The 19,334-nt window shown below is 42.3% G+C and overlaps 1 protein-coding gene across 5 annotated transcripts in view; it reads left to right on the top strand.

Annotated features, from left to right (window-relative positions):
* PDE1C (phosphodiesterase 1C) overlaps positions 1 to 19,334 on the top strand; it is a 536,801-nt gene that overhangs the window by 113,774 nt on the left and 403,693 nt on the right. For all 5 annotated transcript variants that reach the window (XM_027539481.1, XM_027539483.1, XM_027539487.1 and 2 more), the window contains exon 3: positions 9,661 to 9,832. In XM_027539481.1, the coding sequence (XP_027395282.1) occupies positions 9,661 to 9,832 (172 nt within the window). The remainder of the gene's footprint in view (positions 1 to 9,660; positions 9,833 to 19,334) is intronic.

Genomic DNA, 19,334 nt, shown 5'->3' with positions numbered 1-19,334 from the left:
AGATCATGGCATCTGGTCCCATCACTTCATGGCAAATAGATGGGGAAACAATGCAAACAGTGAGAGACTTTATTTTTGGGGGCTCCAAAATCACTGCAGATGGTGACTGCAGCCATAAAAGATGCTTGCTCCTTGGAAGAAAAGCTATGACTGACCTAGACAGCATATTAAAAAGCAACAAAGGTCCATCTAGTCAAAGTTATGGTTATTCCAGTAGTCATGTATGGATGTGAGAGTCGGACTATAAAGAAAACTGAGCGCCTCGATGCTTTTGAACTGTGGTGTTGGAGAAGACTCTTGAGAGTCCCTTGGACTGCAAGGAGGCCAAAGTAGTCCATCCTAAAGGAAATAAGTCCTGAATATTCATTGGAAGGACTGATACTGAAGCTGAAACTCCAACACTTAGGCCACCTGATGTGAAGAGCTGACTCTTTTGAAAAGACTCTGATGCTGGGAAAGTTTGAAGGCAGGAGAAGGGGATGACAGAGGATAAGATGGTTGGATGGCATAACCGACTCAATGGACACGCGTTTGAGCAAGCTTCGGGAATTGGTGATGGACAGGGAAGCCTGGCGTGCTGCAGTCCATGGGGTCGCAAAGAGTCGGACATGATTGACTGACTGAACTGAACTGAATATAATTTTATTCAATTTTAATTGATCTAAATTTAGTCACCACATATGAATAATGACTACCATATTGGAAAAAACATTTCTGGAAGGTGAACAGAAAAGAAAATAAATAAGTGAAGAAATACTCAAAACTATTAATATATCAGTTAGTTCAGCTGCTCAGTTGTGTCTGACTCTTTGCAACCCCATGCACTGCAGCATGCCTGGCGTCCCTGTCCATCACCAACTTCTAGAGCTTGCTCAAACTCATGTCCATTGAGTCAATGATGCCATTCAACCATCTTATCCTCTTATTATTATTGTATAGGTGAAGATTAAGATACAAAATGTCATAGGAATCCATGCTAACTGAATTGAATATTTCTACAAAATGGCAGTTTCTGAAGGGATATATTGACTTCTGAAGAAATAGATATTTTCAGTGCAGCTATAACAAAAGCAGACATTCAAAAGTTTGTAAAATGATGACTTTGCTAGAGATACTTTGGATCCAAAGAGTTTTATAGGCAGTTTTATTCAGATATCAGGGAATAGATTATTCGCATGATAATGACTACGTAAGAGAAAGAATTCGTGGCTAATTTCCTTTATGTATATAATATGCAAAAAAGTCTTAAATAGAATTCTAGTAATGCAAATCTCTTAAGTATAGTACAATAACAATACAATATGACCAAGTAGAATGCATTATTTGAGTAATGCAAGGTGGCTTAAGTATTAAGAAACATTTTAGAGTATATTTCAGATGTCGTATAGACATGACTTTTAAGACCAATGCATGGTTATCTCAAATACTCACCCCACATCTGTTTCAATCTCTAAAATTCAATCAGTGGATTTTTCAGGGGTTTTTCGATGGTTCTTCTTATTATCTCTGACTATCTTTTCCTGTCTGTTGAATTTTTTCCTACACTTTCTGTCTTGCGGATGTCGACTTACTCTTTTCCAGACAACAAAAGACAGTTTTTGAATTCTCTCCCCAATATAATTTTTGCAAAGCAACCTGCGTGTGAGATATTTACTCTTACAGAGTGGCGGTTACACTGCAGTTCCACATGCTGCTGCTGCTAAGTCGCTTCAGTCGTGTCCAACTCTGTGCGACCCCATAGACGGCAGCCCACCAGGCTCCCCCATCCCTGGGATTCTCCAGGCAAGAACACTGGAGTGGGTTGCCATTTCACTTAACATAAGCATGGATGTCAGAGTTCTAGGTTCTTTGAAAGTTCTTCACTTATTTTTGCAAAATATGATTGCAGCTGTATTGCTCTGCCTTCTCTCTCTCCTCTTCTTTTCCCCCTCTCTTTTGTTCTTGCCCTTCTCTAAATTCTGTTCATTTTGAATGAAGAATGATTTAACTCTTTCTTTGTTGTTTCTCCCTCCTCCAACCAACTTCTGTCATATCAAGATATTTTCACCACAAAGTTCCCTAGAGGAAACTTGATTCCATCTGGAAAATAGGGCTTTTTTTTTTCTTCTTCTCTTATTTTGCTACTAATTTAACACATCCATAGATGAGAGGGAGACAGAGAGGTAGAGAGAAAGAGAAGAAAAAACACATGATCATCTCAATAGATGGTAAAGTCATTACCATTAAATATTTTATTTCTTGCAACAATCACCCAGACAACTAGCTTATAAAAGAAAATTTATAATAAAACTACAACAGAAAACTCTATAGACATGTCTCTTTTTGAACTTGAGAAGCCGAAATAAAGGAGGAGGTCTTGCACTATCAGATACATATAAAGTTAAAATAAGTAAAATAATGTGATTTTGTTGTTAAAAAAGGTTAATTTAATATGATAACTCAGAAATAAATCCTCACATATTTGAGAATTTAGAATATGTCATCACAGATCAAGTCGTATTATTATATTTTGCTGCTGCCCACCCCCCCAACCTCAGTGTGTATGATATCTGAAATGGAATTAAATTTTCCAATCTCTTTGAAATTACAGTAGATAGAATTTGTGAAATGTTTATAACACCAAGACTTAGTATATTGAAAATAATAGAGCAGTACCTGTGTAACTGATTTAAAGGTATTCAAAACATTATTAATCCTTTGCCTTCCACAGCATCAGTAGCATTTTATTTTAGTGAGCAACTGGGCTTTATTAGCTTCATTCCGGACCTCTGTACTCCAGCCCCACTTTTTCTATTCCCTGGGAATTTTAGGAGCCTTATACTCCCAAAAGGAGAGAATGTCTACAAATGCCATGTCACAGATATTTTGAGAACTGTTGAAGGTTTTCAAGGTTTTTTTTTCTTTCACCACCTTTCTGGAGAATTAAATCTCTCTCTCTCTCTCTCTTTTTGTAGGACTCTAACTTCTCAGCCTTCTGCCAGCATACTGCTTGTGTATTTTTTTTTATTAGGAACCAAGTTGATAAGTCACTTGTCAGATTTAAATGATATTACCACATCACCTTGGGCTCCTCCTGCCAGCAGTTTATCAAGCTGCCATCATTAGACACACTTTGAAATGAATCTGTAGTTATTTTGGATTTAGAGTCTTCTCACTTTCTTGCCTTCTTGTCTTTTCTTAACCCATTAGACTCATCTTGCATTATTCATGTCTCCCTGCAGCCTGAACCTCCTTTAAAGTGAGGTAGCGAAAATCACCCAGTTGTATCCATCTCTTTGCGACCGCATGGACTGTAGCCCGCCAGGCTCCTCTGCCCATGGGATTCTCCAGGCAAGAATACTGGAGTGGGTTGCCATGCCCTCCTCCAGGGGATCTTCCTTACTTGAGGATCTTCCCAATCCAAGGATCGAAACTGGGTCTTCTGCATTGCAGGCAGATTCTTTACTGTCTGAGCCACCAGGGAAGCAAGCATGCAGAAGGTTCTCTCTAGTGTCAGATGGGATGTATCTTTATCCTTATGTAAAGGGATATCTTTTTCATAGTAAAAAATGCAGAGCATTTTGCTGGGTCTACACTATGTGTGTGTTTATTGACTCACAAATAAAATACAGTGTGGTGTACCACTCTGAGCCCTGGATTAGGAGAATGAGGGTTTTGGATCAAAGCAATTTGTGTCTTCTCTGTGATCTAGGTGATTTGCTCTCTTGGAGTCTTAATGTCTTAGTGTTCAGTAATGTTTCAGTAATACATCCTGTGGGTTGATTTGATGATTAAATGAAATAATGCTGGTGAAGGTGTCATGACAATGCCCAGAACACAGCAATTACTGAACAAATGTTGGTTACGTCTGGATCTGAGCACTTGTTCTTCTGATAAACTCAATGGTGTGGATGCTGACTTTGTGATTCTGGAAGGTTTATAAGAGATCTGAAGTGTTCATAGGGTACACAAAAAGTTGTCTTTGTGAAGAAAGAAGATTTATGGCAGGGGTGGAGGGGGTATAACAGGAAAGGAGGAGGTTATAGGCATTTGATAAGAGTCAGGAACAAGTCAAAGGAGAGACGAAAGCTGGAACGGGGAGGGGAGGGGAGTGGAGTGAGCAGAAGCAGATGAGATGGAGTGGGCTGAATGGAGTTGCTCATCTGCTACACCTGAGCCACAGTATTTTTGGTACCCTGAAGGCTTATTTTATCTATGATTTCCCTCATGGGGTTTTTGATGTTATTGAGAGAGACCTGTGTGACTCTGTTTCCATGTTTTTGCTTCTACTTAGTCAGAAGGAATTTTCATGCTTTCAAAGTCAACTGAAAATAAATTAGAGCAGGGGAGTTTTTATTTTTCATTTTGCCAGAGCAGACCATTCCAGTGTCCCTGGAGATGGCTCTGCCCACATTTGTGGAGAATCAGAGGAGAAGTTCTCTCCCCTTCTCGTGGAGTTCAAAAAGGAACTAGATGGGATGCCCACCGAACTTTTTTGTCCATTTCAAAGTCTTGAACCATTTCTCTCGACCATGTTTATTGGGGAGGGGTAGGGGAAAACCAATTCATTTTTCAAAAGCCTGGCTCTAGTCTGAAGCAGTCAAGGCTGCCTTGCATTTTTCTGCCTCTCCAAAGTTTTTTGAGAGCAAGGGTGGTGTAATAAAAGTTTCCATATGTCTTGAAGCATCTGACAGAGCTCTGAGTGCTCCATACTTTCCTGGAGTGTTGGCGTCACAAAAATATGAATACATCCCCTTCTGTGGATGGTTGGCGTGTTATCAGTAGAGTCGTGCCCCAGGCATAGCCACTGTTTTGAAGCCTTCCAATTTTGTGCTGTGTTGTTCACCTAAAGTAGACTGTTGTCAAAAATTTACCTTCAGAAAGAGATTAAAACAGATAATAGCAAAATTCTCCTCATAATGCTTTACGTTATGCCAGCTTCCTGGATCTCCCTTGGGTTTGTGCCGTAGGGCCAGGTTATAGATGATAAGACACTAATGAGCTGTTATAATTAGATCCTTGTGGATGGAGCCCAAGTTCTACTTAAATTACAGCTTTTATCAAGTCAGATAATGGCTGGAACACTCCAGGACAGGGCTGGGGCTTTGGTATTGCCCTTCTCTAAAACGTTTATTATTATTTTAGTTTTTTAAATTATTGTTTGGGTTCAGTGAGAAGGGTAATTTTTCCCCCTATGTTATCATGCTATGAAAGTTTTCTTATCTCAGTCACGATAGAAGTACTTGCTGAAATAAGAGTATTCTTATTTGAATCACATAGTCATCATCTGTGTGCTTCCTCTTCATGAATATGGAGGAGATCTTTGCTTATATTTTCTATCTTGAAATGCAACTTTGCAGAACACGATTCAACTCTAGGCCCATGAACTGCTCCACCTTCAGCATTTTCTAATGGCATCACAGTCTACCTTGCTGCTTAAGCAGAAACCTCAGTTCATCTTGCTACTTCCCTCTTCTTCATCCTCTACACCCAATTACCAAATCCTACTGATTCTACATCTCTTAAATTCACCCATTTCTCCTTCATTATCAGTAAGCTTTTCCAAATCCCTCATTTTCTCACGGCCAGTTTGTGTTTTGGCTGACCATCCAATTCTAGACTCTTGCACACTTCCCAACTGGAATGTCCTCTGAATTGCTGGATCCCAACATTTTTTTCTCTTTTTTTGAGCAAAAACTATCCACTCTGCCTTTTTAAGTTAAAAACCAAAACAAAACAAAAAAGAAATCAAAGACTATCCCAAGAGAGTAATTGTTCTCTGGACTCTCAAAGGTCAAGAGAAACAGGCCACTTCCATTTAAGTTTCCCAGAATATTAAAAAATGAGGAAATGTCAAAATAAGTTATAAAATTTTCGTGTGTTATAACTATGCACTTAAGAATTAATACTTTTAGCATGAGGAAACTATGCCATGTAGTTATGCCTTTCACAAGATGATTGGAAGATTTATTAAAATACCAATTCCTAGTACTTTATAGGTGGTGTTTTTTGGATAGGGGGAACACCTTTATATTAATGTGATGAGCATACCTATAACATTTAGGAAAGCATTTGTCTGCAAACAACCGAAGACCTAAGAATGTAATAAGTAGGTATTTATACATCTCACATCTAGGAATCTGCCTATTTATTGTAATTGCATATGGGCTGATTCATCCCAAGGGAACCAGTCTCATTCATTTTTCTATTTCTAGAGCCCAGAGTGGAACCTGGCATATTGAGGGAAATCAAAATGTGTCTATTGAATGAATGGGCTTCCCATGTGGTACAGTGGTGAAGAGTCTGCCTGCCAATGCAGGAGATGTGGATTTGCTTTCTGGGCTGAGAAGATCCCCTGGAGGAGGAAGTGGCAACCCACTCCAGTATTCTTGCCTGGAAAATTCCAGGACTCAGGAGCCTGGTGGGCTACAGTCCATAGGGTCACAAAGAGTCAGACCACGACTAAGCCACTGAGCACGCACATACATATTGAATGAATAAATGAAAGAATGCAGGGAATGGGTGGGGAGTTTATTGTACGGCTTCAGTTAGGTCAAATTTAAGAAAACAGGCTGCTGCTTTTTATCTCTCTCCTAGAACCAGAACTTTGTTAACGTAGGACCAGACCTGCATTAATAGGTCCAGATCTTCTTAAGATATGTGTTGAGGACTTTTAAGCAGCTTTTAGGAAAAGCTGTCATGTATTTCAGGAGTTTGAGGGTTCTGTTTCTTGCCCTTAATGTGCTTTACTTTTCTCCTGATTGACACAGAAGCAGTTTGGTTGTGGGACACCCCCCAAGAGGTCAGCTGTGACCATGGTCATTAACAGAGTTGTTTGCAGGACTTCTCTGGTGGTTCAGTGATTAAGAGTCTGCCTACCAATTCAGGATTCATGGGTTCGATCCCAGGTCCAGGAAGATCCCAGATACCATGGAGCAGCTAAGCCCATGGGCCACAACTATTTAGCCTGTGTTCTAGAGCCAGGGAGCTGCAACTACTGAGCCCATGTGCCCTAGAGCCCGTGCTCCGCAACAAGAGGAGTCATTGCAGTGAGAAGCCCGCACACCACCAGTAGAGAGTAGCCCCCGACTCACCGCAACTAGAAAAAAGCTCAGCAATGAAGACCCAGCACAGCCAAAAATTAATACATTAAAAAAAAAGTTTTAAAAAAGATTGTTTTTGGATTCATGTGTGTCCTTGGTGAAGGTTCAGGAATCCTTGTGAGATGCTCCCTTCTGTGTGTAAAGTTCTTTTGCTCTTAACTGCAGAGACAGCCTTCAGGCACAGTAAACTGTGGTGATTTCTTATGTTGAGGGCTGTGGATGGCTGGTCAGGGAGACGTTCCTGTGAGCATACAGATCTATTCTCTACCCCACCCATCACATGCATTTTACTTTAGCTGAAACTGCTCCTTATTCCTCCACGCACATTTCCTCATAATGAGTCTTTGCGTGAATTACAAAAATGTCCTTCTTCTGCATGGATCGGGTAGGAAAAGCCAACTCCCTCTGCATGGACACAGTTCCATGGGTGCATGACTTGGAGACCTGACATTATATCTAAGCAAAGATAAAGGTTTTCTTTCCTCTGAGCGGAGTGTAACCAGCATTGACCAATGGTAATTGGGTAATGATAATAGTCATGCCCTCAGTCTCTAAAAAAATTACTTGCTCATAGACTTTTAAACTAATAATGATTTTTATTATTTATTTTAAATATTTATATTTCTATAAATTTTAATTTTATAATATTTTTAGATTTATAGAGAATTTGCAAAGATGGTACAAAGAGTTCCCATATATCCCCTTTCAGTTTCCCCTATTTTTAAGCTCTTATATGAGTATGGTATGTTTGTCACAATTAATGAACCAAAATTGATAATACATCATTATTAACTAATGTACATGCTTGATTGAAATTTCCTTAGTTTTTCCTAATATCCTTTCTGAGTTTCAGGAGCCGGTGAGGATACCACATTTAGTTATCAAATCTTCTTAGGTTCTTCTAGGTGGTTCCAGGTTTTCAGACTTTCCCTGTTTTTTGATAAGCTTACTAGTTTTGAGGAATACTGGTCAGATGTTTCGCTGAATGTCTCTCAGTTGAGATTTGCCTAATGTTTTCCCTATAACTAGATTGTTTTAATAGGCTTTATGATTATTTAGGTATGACAAGGCCAGAGGATGACTGCCATTGAAAAGATAGTTTGTTGATCTTCACAGATCCCCCAAGAGGGAGTACATGTTATACCACAGAGGCCGCGCTGGAAGCACTGGGGTTGGTGTGAGGCAGAGGGAGGAAGGGACGCTGGGCAGGAGTCTTTGTGTGGTTTCTGCAGTAAGGACTGGTTCTGCCGGGTGAGCAGGCTTAGGATTGGCTAGTCTGAATAATGTCCGTGGGCTCTGGGGCATAGGGACTGTCCCTAGCTGTCTGCTACCTGTCTTGGGTCATCGGGGCAGGTGGGTAGTGGCTTAGGACTTGGAAACTTGGTACGGAAGTGTCATGCTGTGGACTCTGGTTTGGTTAGTTTGTTTCTGAAAAGCATACCCCTGGGAAGGGGACTCTTCTTGGAGAATTGGGGCGGGGGGAGACGAGGGAGGGAGGAGGCCAAGGCAGGGTGGCTCAGGGATGTGATCTGGTTTTCCAGAACAGAGCGTGTCTGGGGTATGCATGTAACACAGGTGTCTTACAGAACAGCCTACGAAAGCTAGAAACATGCTTAATACATGGGGTTCTATATTGTGGGGTAAAGTGCCACTTTCAATCCATCATATCAAGGGTACCTGATATCTGTATAACTTATCATTGTTGATATTGACCTTGACTACCTGGCTGATCGGACCGTAATTTGTGGCACTGTACCTACTTCATGTCTGCCTTGAATGTTCATCTCGTATGTTTGGAGTGTTTCTAGGGTAAGATATTGATTAACGTTCAGTGTCGTTTTCCTTGAGTCTTGAGCTTCCAGAAGAATGAACCTGCCTATAGTGGGTTCTGGCTCTCTTTGGGGTGGCTGTCTCCATAGACTAGAGGTTTGAAACTTGGGTCTTGGGCAAGATAAATTCATGGGGAGACTTGTGTCTGAACATCCTGCGTGCATGCATGCTAAGTTGCTCCAGTCGTGTTCAACTCTTTGTGACCCCATGGACTGTAGGCTCCTCTGTCCATGGGATTCTCCAGGCAAGAACACTGGAGTGGGTTGCCATGCTCTTCTCCAGAGGATCTTCCCAACCCAGGGACTGAGCCTGCACCTGTTACGTCTCCTGCATTGGCAGGCAGTTCTTTACCACTAGTGCCACCTGAGAAGACGTCTGAACATCCTACTGTTCTCTAAAACGGTAGTCCTGTGTATACTTCCAATTGCTGAATAGACATATCAGTGAATACTGACAACTGTCAGGAGTTAGAGTTGATTACCACTGAAATGAAACAGAATATATATTCGTAATACTTAGCTGTCTGTTAAGATACTCACGAGTATGAACCTATTTTTGTATATAAATTTAAAAAATCCTGGTTACTCCATAAGTTAAAATCTTTTGGAGCCCTCCGATGTTGGTGCAGATCATGAAAAATATGTCAGTGTTACTGCTCTGCTTTTGAAAATCCTGAGTTGGGCAAGGCAGGACATGGAGTTGGTTGGTAACTCACCTGCATCCTTTTATTTTTCCCCTCGTGCTTCAGGGTCTAAGTCGCAGAACTGTCTGTGGAACTCCCTCATCGATGGGCTCACGGGGAATGTCAAGGAGAAGCCACGGCCTACAATTGTCCACGATCCTCGGCCACCTGAGGAAATCCTTGCTGATGAATTGCCTCAGCTCGATAGCCCGGAAGCCTTGGTGAAAACATCCTTCAGGTTTGGTGGATTGCAGCTCAGTTTGTTCCTTCTTGTTTGAGTGTGCATTGATTTCAGTCCAGTTGGACGCATCGTCAGCATGGCCCGAAAATTACCTCATTTCTTTGCACTTACTTAGAATTGATGAAGAAGTGTTGGAATTAGTGCTCACTGGACTTGTGGCTGGATTTCCTGAATGTAGTGAGGACTGTATCAGTAGTTAAGTTGCTGTTGATACTTAATTGGTATTGGCATCTAAATGCTGAGGCAAAGAATTTACTGATATTGGCAATTTGAATGGGATTAATGAGTCTTTTGCTTCAGAGGAGGTTGCAGCATGGAGATAAGCACACAGAGAAAAAGCACGCGGTGGGGATGAATTCAGCCGGGTGCCTTTAGCGTCCCTTGCTGGGGGAGGAGTTCTGGTTGTGAGAGATGTGAGGGCTGCGGGCTCCTGAAAGGAAGTGGGGGATCTTCTTGTGTGGTTTCCCAGATGGCTGTTGACTCTGTTCTTATTCATCGTTTGGTTTTGCCTCTTCTCTCAGAAGTCTCTTGTGTTTTCTTTTCATATGGTATTCCACTTTCGTCATAATTGTATTTGTATTAAATAACAATCAGTCTGAGTATGGATGTGGTATAGAAGTGATTTTTTTTTCCTCAGTGGGTCTTTTCAACTCACTTTTGGAATACATGGTCGTACTGGTATCAGAAATGAAGATTTAATGATTTTGCCAGCCTGCCTTCCTCCCCGCTTCCCTTGTTACCCTAATTTTACTGCTTTCATTTTTCTCTGCATTGTCTAAGACTCTCATACCCTCCACATGGCTAGTAGAATGCATGAACTTCCCTTTTCTTCCCTCATAGACAAATCAGACAAGATTTGGAGTCCAGGAAATACATCTGAAAACTGTGCTCTCCTTTGCATGCAGGTGATGTGTGTAATCGCCCAGTAAAAGCCATTTCATTGTGCGAAGGTTCTTAGTGTGGACTGAATTATAGATGAGTTCTGAAAAGGAGTGATGAATAGGGGGTTGGATTTCTTTATATAATGTGACTGATGCAGTGGCGGGACCAGAATTGCAAGGCAAATGCTTTTCTTATTCCTCATAAAGGTTTGGTTACTGCATTGTGAGGTTTAAATAAAATAAAACCCACTCAAGTAGAGAGAATGAACCTGCAATTCTGTGCAAGTGACTGTGAGGGAAGAGGGGAGGGTGAATGGCTCTCGTGGTCTGTGTGTTCCCGTCTCCAAGCATCTCTGGTGCAGTCAGCCCCTGTGTATTCTGTCTTCTGGTAGCTATGCCTTCCACCCCAAACCAGGTTCATGGTCTTCTTCAATGAATGGCTGAAGAGTTGCTCTCATGAAGAGAACATCTTATTTGCTAACCCAACTCCATTACCATCATCCCTTCTCTTTGCATCCCCTCTGTGCTCTTTAATAGAGAAACTGTACTGGCCATGAAACTGGCCATGAACTTCTTTTGATCCACTAGTTATATTATGTGCCAAGGTCTCAGTTCCAGAAAGAGATTAAGTTATAAGTTTGTTAAGATCAAGATTTACTTCTGGTTCCTTGTAGTGCTTTGGTGTGGTTGGTGTAGTGTTTGGTGTAGTACTTTTGGTGGGTAGGCTTATTTACACAGCAGGTGTAGATATGCCAGTTGTACAGCAGTGGGAGCCAGAAAGGTATTGGCATTTGTTATTCATTTATTGGTCTCCTTAATGCAACTCTGTGCTATCCTGGAACCATCCTTTGTTTCAAGGAAGATAGTTGATTCCAACAGCCATGTTAGAGGGTAAGTATTCTCTAATGTAGTAGTCCTTAACTGTGGTAGTCATGTCAGTTGTGAGATTTGTTGCAGATAAATTATTATAAGCCAAAGATGGGAACAGCTTGCTTATCGAGAAATAAATTTGAGCAGGATCAAGGTTGCCCTTGTAATAATGCTGCTTGTTTTCTGTATGCCTTTAGAGTTCAGAGAAGGAGTGAGTGATAGCTGGATTGTAAATAATGCTGATAGGAATATATCCCTGTGTGTTCCCCTACCTCACCATTTACTCCAGGAGTGAAAAAAGTGAGAATTGCCGACTCCAATGTTAGTGAGTCTGGGAAATCTAGGAAGACTGGTGTGTTATGCTCCTAAACTTCAGGGGTGCATCTGTGATCAGTGCTCTCAACCCTAAGATAACTTAAGTGTAGTCATTCCTTTGCTGAGATTGAGGTGTTGGGTTCTTTTTTCTGACTCTGAAATTCAGAGCCTCTCAACCACCATGCCTTGTGTGTACGTGTGTGTGTGTGCTTTGGACACATTTATACACAACCCCACACCCAGTTAAGGGATCCAGGCATGTGACTATGAACACCCTGCCCTTTGCAGTTCTGCAGAGTTGTGTTTACTGTGGAGGAGCATGTGATTCTCATGAGTTGGCATCATCTGCCCTCATAGCTTCCCTGCAGGAGCGTTACTACTGAGCAACACGGGGTAAGGGGTAACTTAGCTTGCTGTCTTCTCTTTCTCCTTCATCACACATGGAGGGCATTTGGAAATTTGGGGCCACAAAATATGGTCATTTTTTTTTCTCCCTGGGCAAGGAAATGCCTCTTTATCAGTGCTGGAGTTGTTCCTGTGGGAATCAGACCAAGGGACCCTTATTGGGACCCTGACGCTCAGCTACTTCCTCCTACAGGAGATGCTCTGTCCCAAGGGCACCTCTTCCATCAGCCTCTGTAATGAGTGTATGTGGTAGGTGGGGGCATCCTCCCCAGGCAGCAGCTCGGGACACACCTGCAGGCAGTGGTTGGCGGCCGTCTCCTGCTCCTCCACGCCTTTGAGTGATACACACCATGTGAATTATATCAGACTTGGGTTTTGTGGCTCCAGGTGCAGACACTGTGGGCTCTGAAAGCTCATGAAGCCTCTGGCATGAAAAGTCTGCTTTTAAGACTGAGACTTATGAAAAGAAGAAAGCAGGAACCGTAACTAAATAAAAAGACTTCATTGTTTGGGAAGTAGACAGTCCTGGGAACTGTACCTCAGATGCCTGTCTTCCTTGTTCCTCACCTCTGTTCCTTTGAACCTTGTTCTACTCAGGGTTTTCTTAAAAGAGATGAGAGAATATGCTGAAACTGGAGCTTAAGGAAGACAGACTGCTCCAGCCAGTCTGATTAGTGACAGGAACCTCAGGAATTACCACTAGAGGACCCAAGAGAACAGGAAAGAGCTGGCTGCTGAGCTTCCTTTTCTCCCCAGCTTCTAGTGTGTACGTTTGCCAAGGTGGGACCTGGCCCAGATTGTACTGAAAGTCAAGGAAACCCATGTTTATTGAGCATCGACTGTGTCTAGGAACCGTCCATTTGTTTGCTCATTTAATCTTCTCAAATACAAACAAGATGAGTAGCGCTATTCCAGTTGTACAGGTCACGAAACTGAGTCCTAGAGAGGTCAGTCAGCTTACCCAGAGCCATCCAGCAGGAGGCAGAGCTGGGAATTTCAGTCCAGTCTGCCTGGTTCCAAAGCCTTACCCTCTCCAGTGTGTTCCACTACCACCACGCCACCTTGACTTTCCTGCTCCTGGGTTTGCTCGTGGTGAAATAAAGATGGCATGATTGGCTCTACTAATTTGGGTGTGCAATTTAGATATGTAGTGAGGCTTATCCTATGAGACTGACCCTGTTCTATTGCACTAAATCCTTTTTCTAGTCCAAATTTATATTTTTAATCCACTTATTCTTCTTGGGTAGGAGCCCTTTAAGGCAAACTTTGTGTCCAAATTCCTTGAGGGATCCTATTAAATGCAGATCCACATTCATTAGATCTGGGTTGTAGCCTGTGAATCTAACAAGCTCCCAAGTAATGTGATGGTCCAAGGACCACCCTCTGAGGAGTGAGTCATGGGCTTTGGAATACCACAGGCACGAATTTGCACACTGTCTTCTAAACTGTGTGATTTGAGTTATGGTTTTGATTCTCAGTTGCCTTATTTTACAAATGAAACAGTGAAATAACAACATAATGGCCTTGGGCCCTATAGCTGGTATTAAGTAAATGATGAATAAGACAGACCCTAATTCCTTCTCTCTCCCAGGTTTCAAAACCCTCTTTAGGAGTGGATTGATCCTCCACGCCTTGACCCCTTCTTCTGTGACTGGGCTCTGCAGTGAGCCCCAGGCTGGGAATATGAGCCTAGTAGGTACTTTGTGAGCAAGACCAGCCACTGGTCTTGCCTTTGTGGGCAGTAGTGGAAATTCTGAAGCCAACCAGTGCATTGGCCATTTCAGTTATTAGTGCTTACCTTAAATTATGTGACTCAACACAGGCAGAGTTGCCAGGTTTTGGGAATTTTGCATTTGGAAGAAGAGCATGTTCACTCCCTGGAGAATCACTGGGGGTTTGATGAGCTTCTGTTCCCACGTTGAATGGACTTATCTGGGTTCTGGCAAAAGTGTTCCTGATTCTATACATAGCTTATTGAGAATATGTTCCAGAGAGCAGAATTACATTGAGCCAACACCCTTGGCCGCAGATGAGATTAAGTTCTTGTCAGATCCCATTTAATGGATTATGCTTTCATTGCAGAATTACATTTTTGAACTCATCCTCATTTTGGCTTTTGGCAGTCATTTTTCCACCAGGGGCTGTGGCCAAGAAGCCAGTTTCTGACTTGATTACTTTCAGGAAATGTGCAATCTGGCTGATGATACAGTGTGGCACGGGGTAGCATCCCCTGTAGCTTTGGACCCCACCCTGGGATGAGTCATGGGTTACAATTCCCAATTAGCTCATAGGAAGTCTGCTCACATGTCTCTCTATAACCATATGTTGGTCACCCACTGGGAACTTCGGGGACCCTAACTTCTGTGACTTGTGCTGCCTCCTGGGAGTTGACATTTTTCTTGTCTAGTCTTCACTAATCCTAAGCAGTAGACTCCTGCTCAAGTCTGTAAAGGGGAAAAAAGAAAGGATGAATTCTGATTTTTTTTTTTAACTCAGTAGAGTTTCTGTTGTAACTTTGGCTTCCCACAGGGGAAATATTGATATTTAGGCTTTTCTTTATAAGCGAGTTTTTATAGACATTTTTTTCAGTGTTGGAAATTGACAAAGCATATATTATGTAGACACTTCCATCTGCATTCTCCCTAGTCTTTCCATTGGTATTTTGGGAAAGTGGGAGTTTGTCTATGTGGTGGCCTTATGAATGCACCTTTCCCATCTCTGACCACCGGGAACATGCTTCACCCATGGCCCTGGCTTCTGCAGGAGGATATTTGTCCCTGTGATGGTTCCGTCTGTGTTTTCAAGGGCACTTTCAGCCAATGACTGAGAGTGCCAGGGGTCCTAAGGGTGACCATTCTTGGGAGACATGGGTCTCCTCTGATAGGGGCATCTGCTTGAGAGCTCCCCAGTGACCTCCGTGAACTTTCTTTAGAATTGCACTGTGATCTAAGAGGCTGCCACCCAGCCTATCTCCTTCTCTACTTCACTGGGAGTCAGATCTGCATCTCGCCTTTCCCTACCTCTCTGGCTCGTTGCCCATTTTCTCTTTCAAATGTTTCCCCCTGATAAGTTCTTTGCATATCTAATCCTTCCTTGGTACTTGCTTCTTCGAGGGCCCTGGCTGATGCAGTCTCCCACTATGCTGTGATCCTCAACTGGCCCACCACTGCCCGCTCTGTGCTGTGGACACAGCTTCCAGGCTACTGGCCTAGAAATCCTGGGCCAGTTTCTCTACTTGATTTTATATCTTCCCCATGGGCTCTAGTAGTGAGATGAATGTGGGGCAGGCCACAATTTTTTTTCTAGTGTTTTGTGTTTTTATTGCTCACTAGGAACTTTGTTAAAACATTGAGATTAACTAAAGAAACTCCAGCATAAGAAGGGAGCATTTAAAATTATACCCCAAATATAATTGTTTCATTTGTACAAGGAGATGCTGAAGAATGTTGGACATTGTATAGATGGTTTGCCAGCCAGTGGACCAGTTTCCAGGGCTAACTTCCGCTTGAGAACACATCCTTTTTCAAGCCAGACACTTTCTCATCAGGCTATTGGGAAGCCAGGTTTTCATTGACACAAATGGTGCTCATCTGGGTGTTCTCAACCTCTCAGTCTATGCCTAAATCAAAATAACCTTTGGAAGCACATTTAGCAAAGTGTAAGTCAGTCATCCTAGGATAATCCCACTGAGAGGAGTGGTGGGGAGAGGTGTCTTTAGAACTGTTTGGTGGGGGAAGGGCTGGGATCCTCCTGGAGCCTCCGTCTCCATTGCTCTGCCCACGTGCAGTCTGGGTCAGCCTCCCATGCTTCCTGATGAGCAACAGGAACTTCTGTCATAGGTCACACAGAGACCTGAAGTGTGCAGGGAGTCCCTGAAATTCTCTCTAAATGAAGGAAGGCCTCTGTCTCTGGCAGCGCTTTGTATCCCATTGAGGTCTGGTCATGATACTCAGGTGCTTCAGGGTCAGATGGTCTGGCATTTAGTCCTTGGCTACTTGGGCCCCATGTCAACCTCATGAGCTAACTTCCCAGTCATTATTTCAGGTAACTTCTGAGGTTTGGCCTCAGGAGCTTGTGGGGACCTCTGGGGCCTGTCCAAACCACATAGAACCCAAGAGACAATTTGGGAAACTAAAATCCAGTCTTCCTCTACCTGACTTTACTGGCCACAAATGTGGACCTTCTGCTTAATGGGTGGATGTCCCTCTAGAAAGAGAAGATGAAGTCTCATCCCTGCCTTGTCTGCCTTGGTTTCCCTTCTCCCTATAACCCCCTCAAGTATGAAAAACTGGCCTCTGGCTCCCTGCATCTCTTACGTTATAACCCCCCTCTTCCCTGGGACCAGGCCTTGGGCTAAGTCTTGATGGCAGATGAGGTAAAGAGACAGATTGGCCTAACTGATATGGGCCCCCACCCTGGGAACTACCTCAGAAGCACCATATGTTATGCCTTACAAACTTTCAATGATGAATGACTTTACCTAATTTTTCTGTGGTAAAATTAAAGTTCCCTAAGTGAAAACAAAGCAAAACCCTTTGAAACTGTGCCCTGAAGTAATGCATGTCTGGATATCCCTTGATTGGTGATTGGTCCCTGTCTTCGGAGTGGGGGAACCTTGGCTTACATTATGAACTTCACAATAATGTGACTGTATGTTTTACTCAGTAGAAATTTTTGTTCCCATTTTCAGCCTTAGGACAGGGTTTCTGCCCTTGCTAGCAGGAGGGGGAAGGTTTCCTTCTCGTTGACTCTTTCTCGTAATAGATGCTCTCTTCCCATTCAAGTGTTCAGTGCATGTTCTGCAGTTGTATCCCATGCCTAGTGCTAGAACCACACGAGGTGAACTGAACCCGTACATAGTCCCAGCTCCTGGACTTCACAGGGATCAGTGACTGTGTTGAATGGCACTTGGTGTAACCATGAAACAAGCCAGCCTGGAAACGTAAAGCTGAGGCCAAATATGGCAGGGCATTGTTTACCATCAGAAGAAGGTTCAGTTTTATTCCAGGCAGAGATCTTTGGAGGCTTTGGAGATCTTTGGGGAAGCATAAAGAAAATAGCATTTTTTTCTGATTAAATTATAATGTTAGGATTTATATTTTCATGCCTTGGTCCTCTTTACATAGCACATCAAAACTAATGTTTCCCGGCCTGCAGCAGAGGTGGAATAATGGGGCTGGAATAATGGAGCTGGAAAACAACATGGGATTTAAACACCTATGGAGAAAGGGCATGGAAAACCTGGAGAAGAAACTTTTGAAAATATGTTTTCCCTCATGGGTATGAACAGGGACCAGTTTTTTCTATTACTTGTAAATGCAGTAGTAGCTAATGGTTATTGATTAGACATCCCCAAAACTGTAGTCAAGCTGTTCCCATTTATTGATTACTGTTAAGTACAGCTAGAGGTGAATTTGCTAAGATGAATTAGACTCCAGAGGCCAGCTTGGTTGGGGAAGGATGGTTATTTGAACAAGAGCTGCAGCATGCTTGTCTTCCTTTGGAAGAGGTAATGATTCCAGCTCAGGTGATGGGGTCAAGTGTTTGAAGGCAGGCACACTGAAAACTGTCCAAGAGTGTAACTTGTGCGCACTCTACAAAGTTAGAAATAGGAAGATATGAATCAAATAGCAAACTTGGATTACAGATCCAAAACCTTGATCTGTTCATCAGTTTCATTGTTTGAAAATGATCCAGATTGAGAATTAGAAAAGGGATATATGAAGGGAGCTGAATTACATTTATTAAATTTTGTGTTTCTTCACTGTTCTGCTAATTATTATCTTTGACCATGTCTGGCCATGTCAGGGTTGAGTTTTCTTTGTCGTCAGGTTTCCATGGGTAGCACTGAATTGGGCTTTTGTGTCTAGCTCTAAGCCAACTGGTAGGTACCTATTAAATATATTGTTTTTCAAAAATGATTTTTGATAATTTTTAAACCTTCAGAGAAGTTTTAAAAATAGGAAAATGAACAGCTGTCTATTTTCCACCTAGAGTCACTTGCTTGCTTGCTATCTAATCAGTCTATCATCTATTTACCTTTGTTTTTTCTGAATCTTTTAACCCTAATGTGTAGACATTGTGGCCTTTCTGCCTCAGCTTGTATTACTTAAGAATGAGACCATTTACTTACACAGTGTAATTACCAAATTCAGGAAGCTTAACTTTGATATAATACTATTTTCTGATATACAGCCCACATTCAGATTTCACCAGATGTTCCAATAATGTCTTTTATGGCAGTCATTTTTCTCATCTAGAACACTTTCCTGAAGCACGTTACGTTGATTGTCATGACTCTTTAGTTTCATTTAATTTGAAGCCGTTTTCTAGTCTTTGTCTTTCATGGCATTAACATCTTGAAGCAAGTGGCTCGTGTGTTTTGCACTGCAGAATGTTCCTCCATTTGGGATTGTCTGATCGTTGCCTTGTGATATGATTCGGGTTATTCATGGTGACAGGACTACTATATAAGTGACGTAGATGTTGTGCCCCTGGTGCAGCAATAGGAAGAGGATTGTCAATTGTCCCATTACTGGTGATGTTAACTTGGATTATTTCATTGTTTGCCCCAACATTTCCACAGTAAAGGTGCCAGTCTGCCCTTTGTAGGTAATAAGTTATCTGTGAAGAGATAACTTTGAGATGATATAGATGATCGCTTTATTTTATTAATTAATTAATTACTTTTTGGTTGCTCTGGGTCTTTGCTGCTGTGTGAGGGCTTTCTCTAGTTGCAGCAAGAAGGGGCGACTCTGGTGTGGTGCATGGGCTTCTCATTGCGTGGCTTCTCTTGTTGTAGAGCACAGGCTCTAGGCTTGTGTGCTTCAGTAGGTGCAGCATGTGGACTCTAGAGGGAGAGCTCAGTACTTGTGGTGCATGAGCTTAATTGCTCTGTGGCATGTGGAGTCTTCCCGGATCAGGGGTCGACCAGGGGTGGAACCCATGTCCCCTGCATTGGCAGGTGGATTCTTATCCAGTGCACCACCAGGGAAGTGCAATGATCTCTTTCTTAAAAAACCTTTATG

Source organism: Bos indicus x Bos taurus, chromosome 4 (genome assembly GCF_003369695.1).
Source record: "Bos indicus x Bos taurus breed Angus x Brahman F1 hybrid chromosome 4, Bos_hybrid_MaternalHap_v2.0, whole genome shotgun sequence".
Taxonomy (NCBI): domain Eukaryota; kingdom Metazoa; phylum Chordata; class Mammalia; order Artiodactyla; family Bovidae; genus Bos; species Bos indicus x Bos taurus.
Note: the sequence above shows the minus strand (reverse complement) of the source record. Positions and strands in the feature narration are given on the sequence as shown.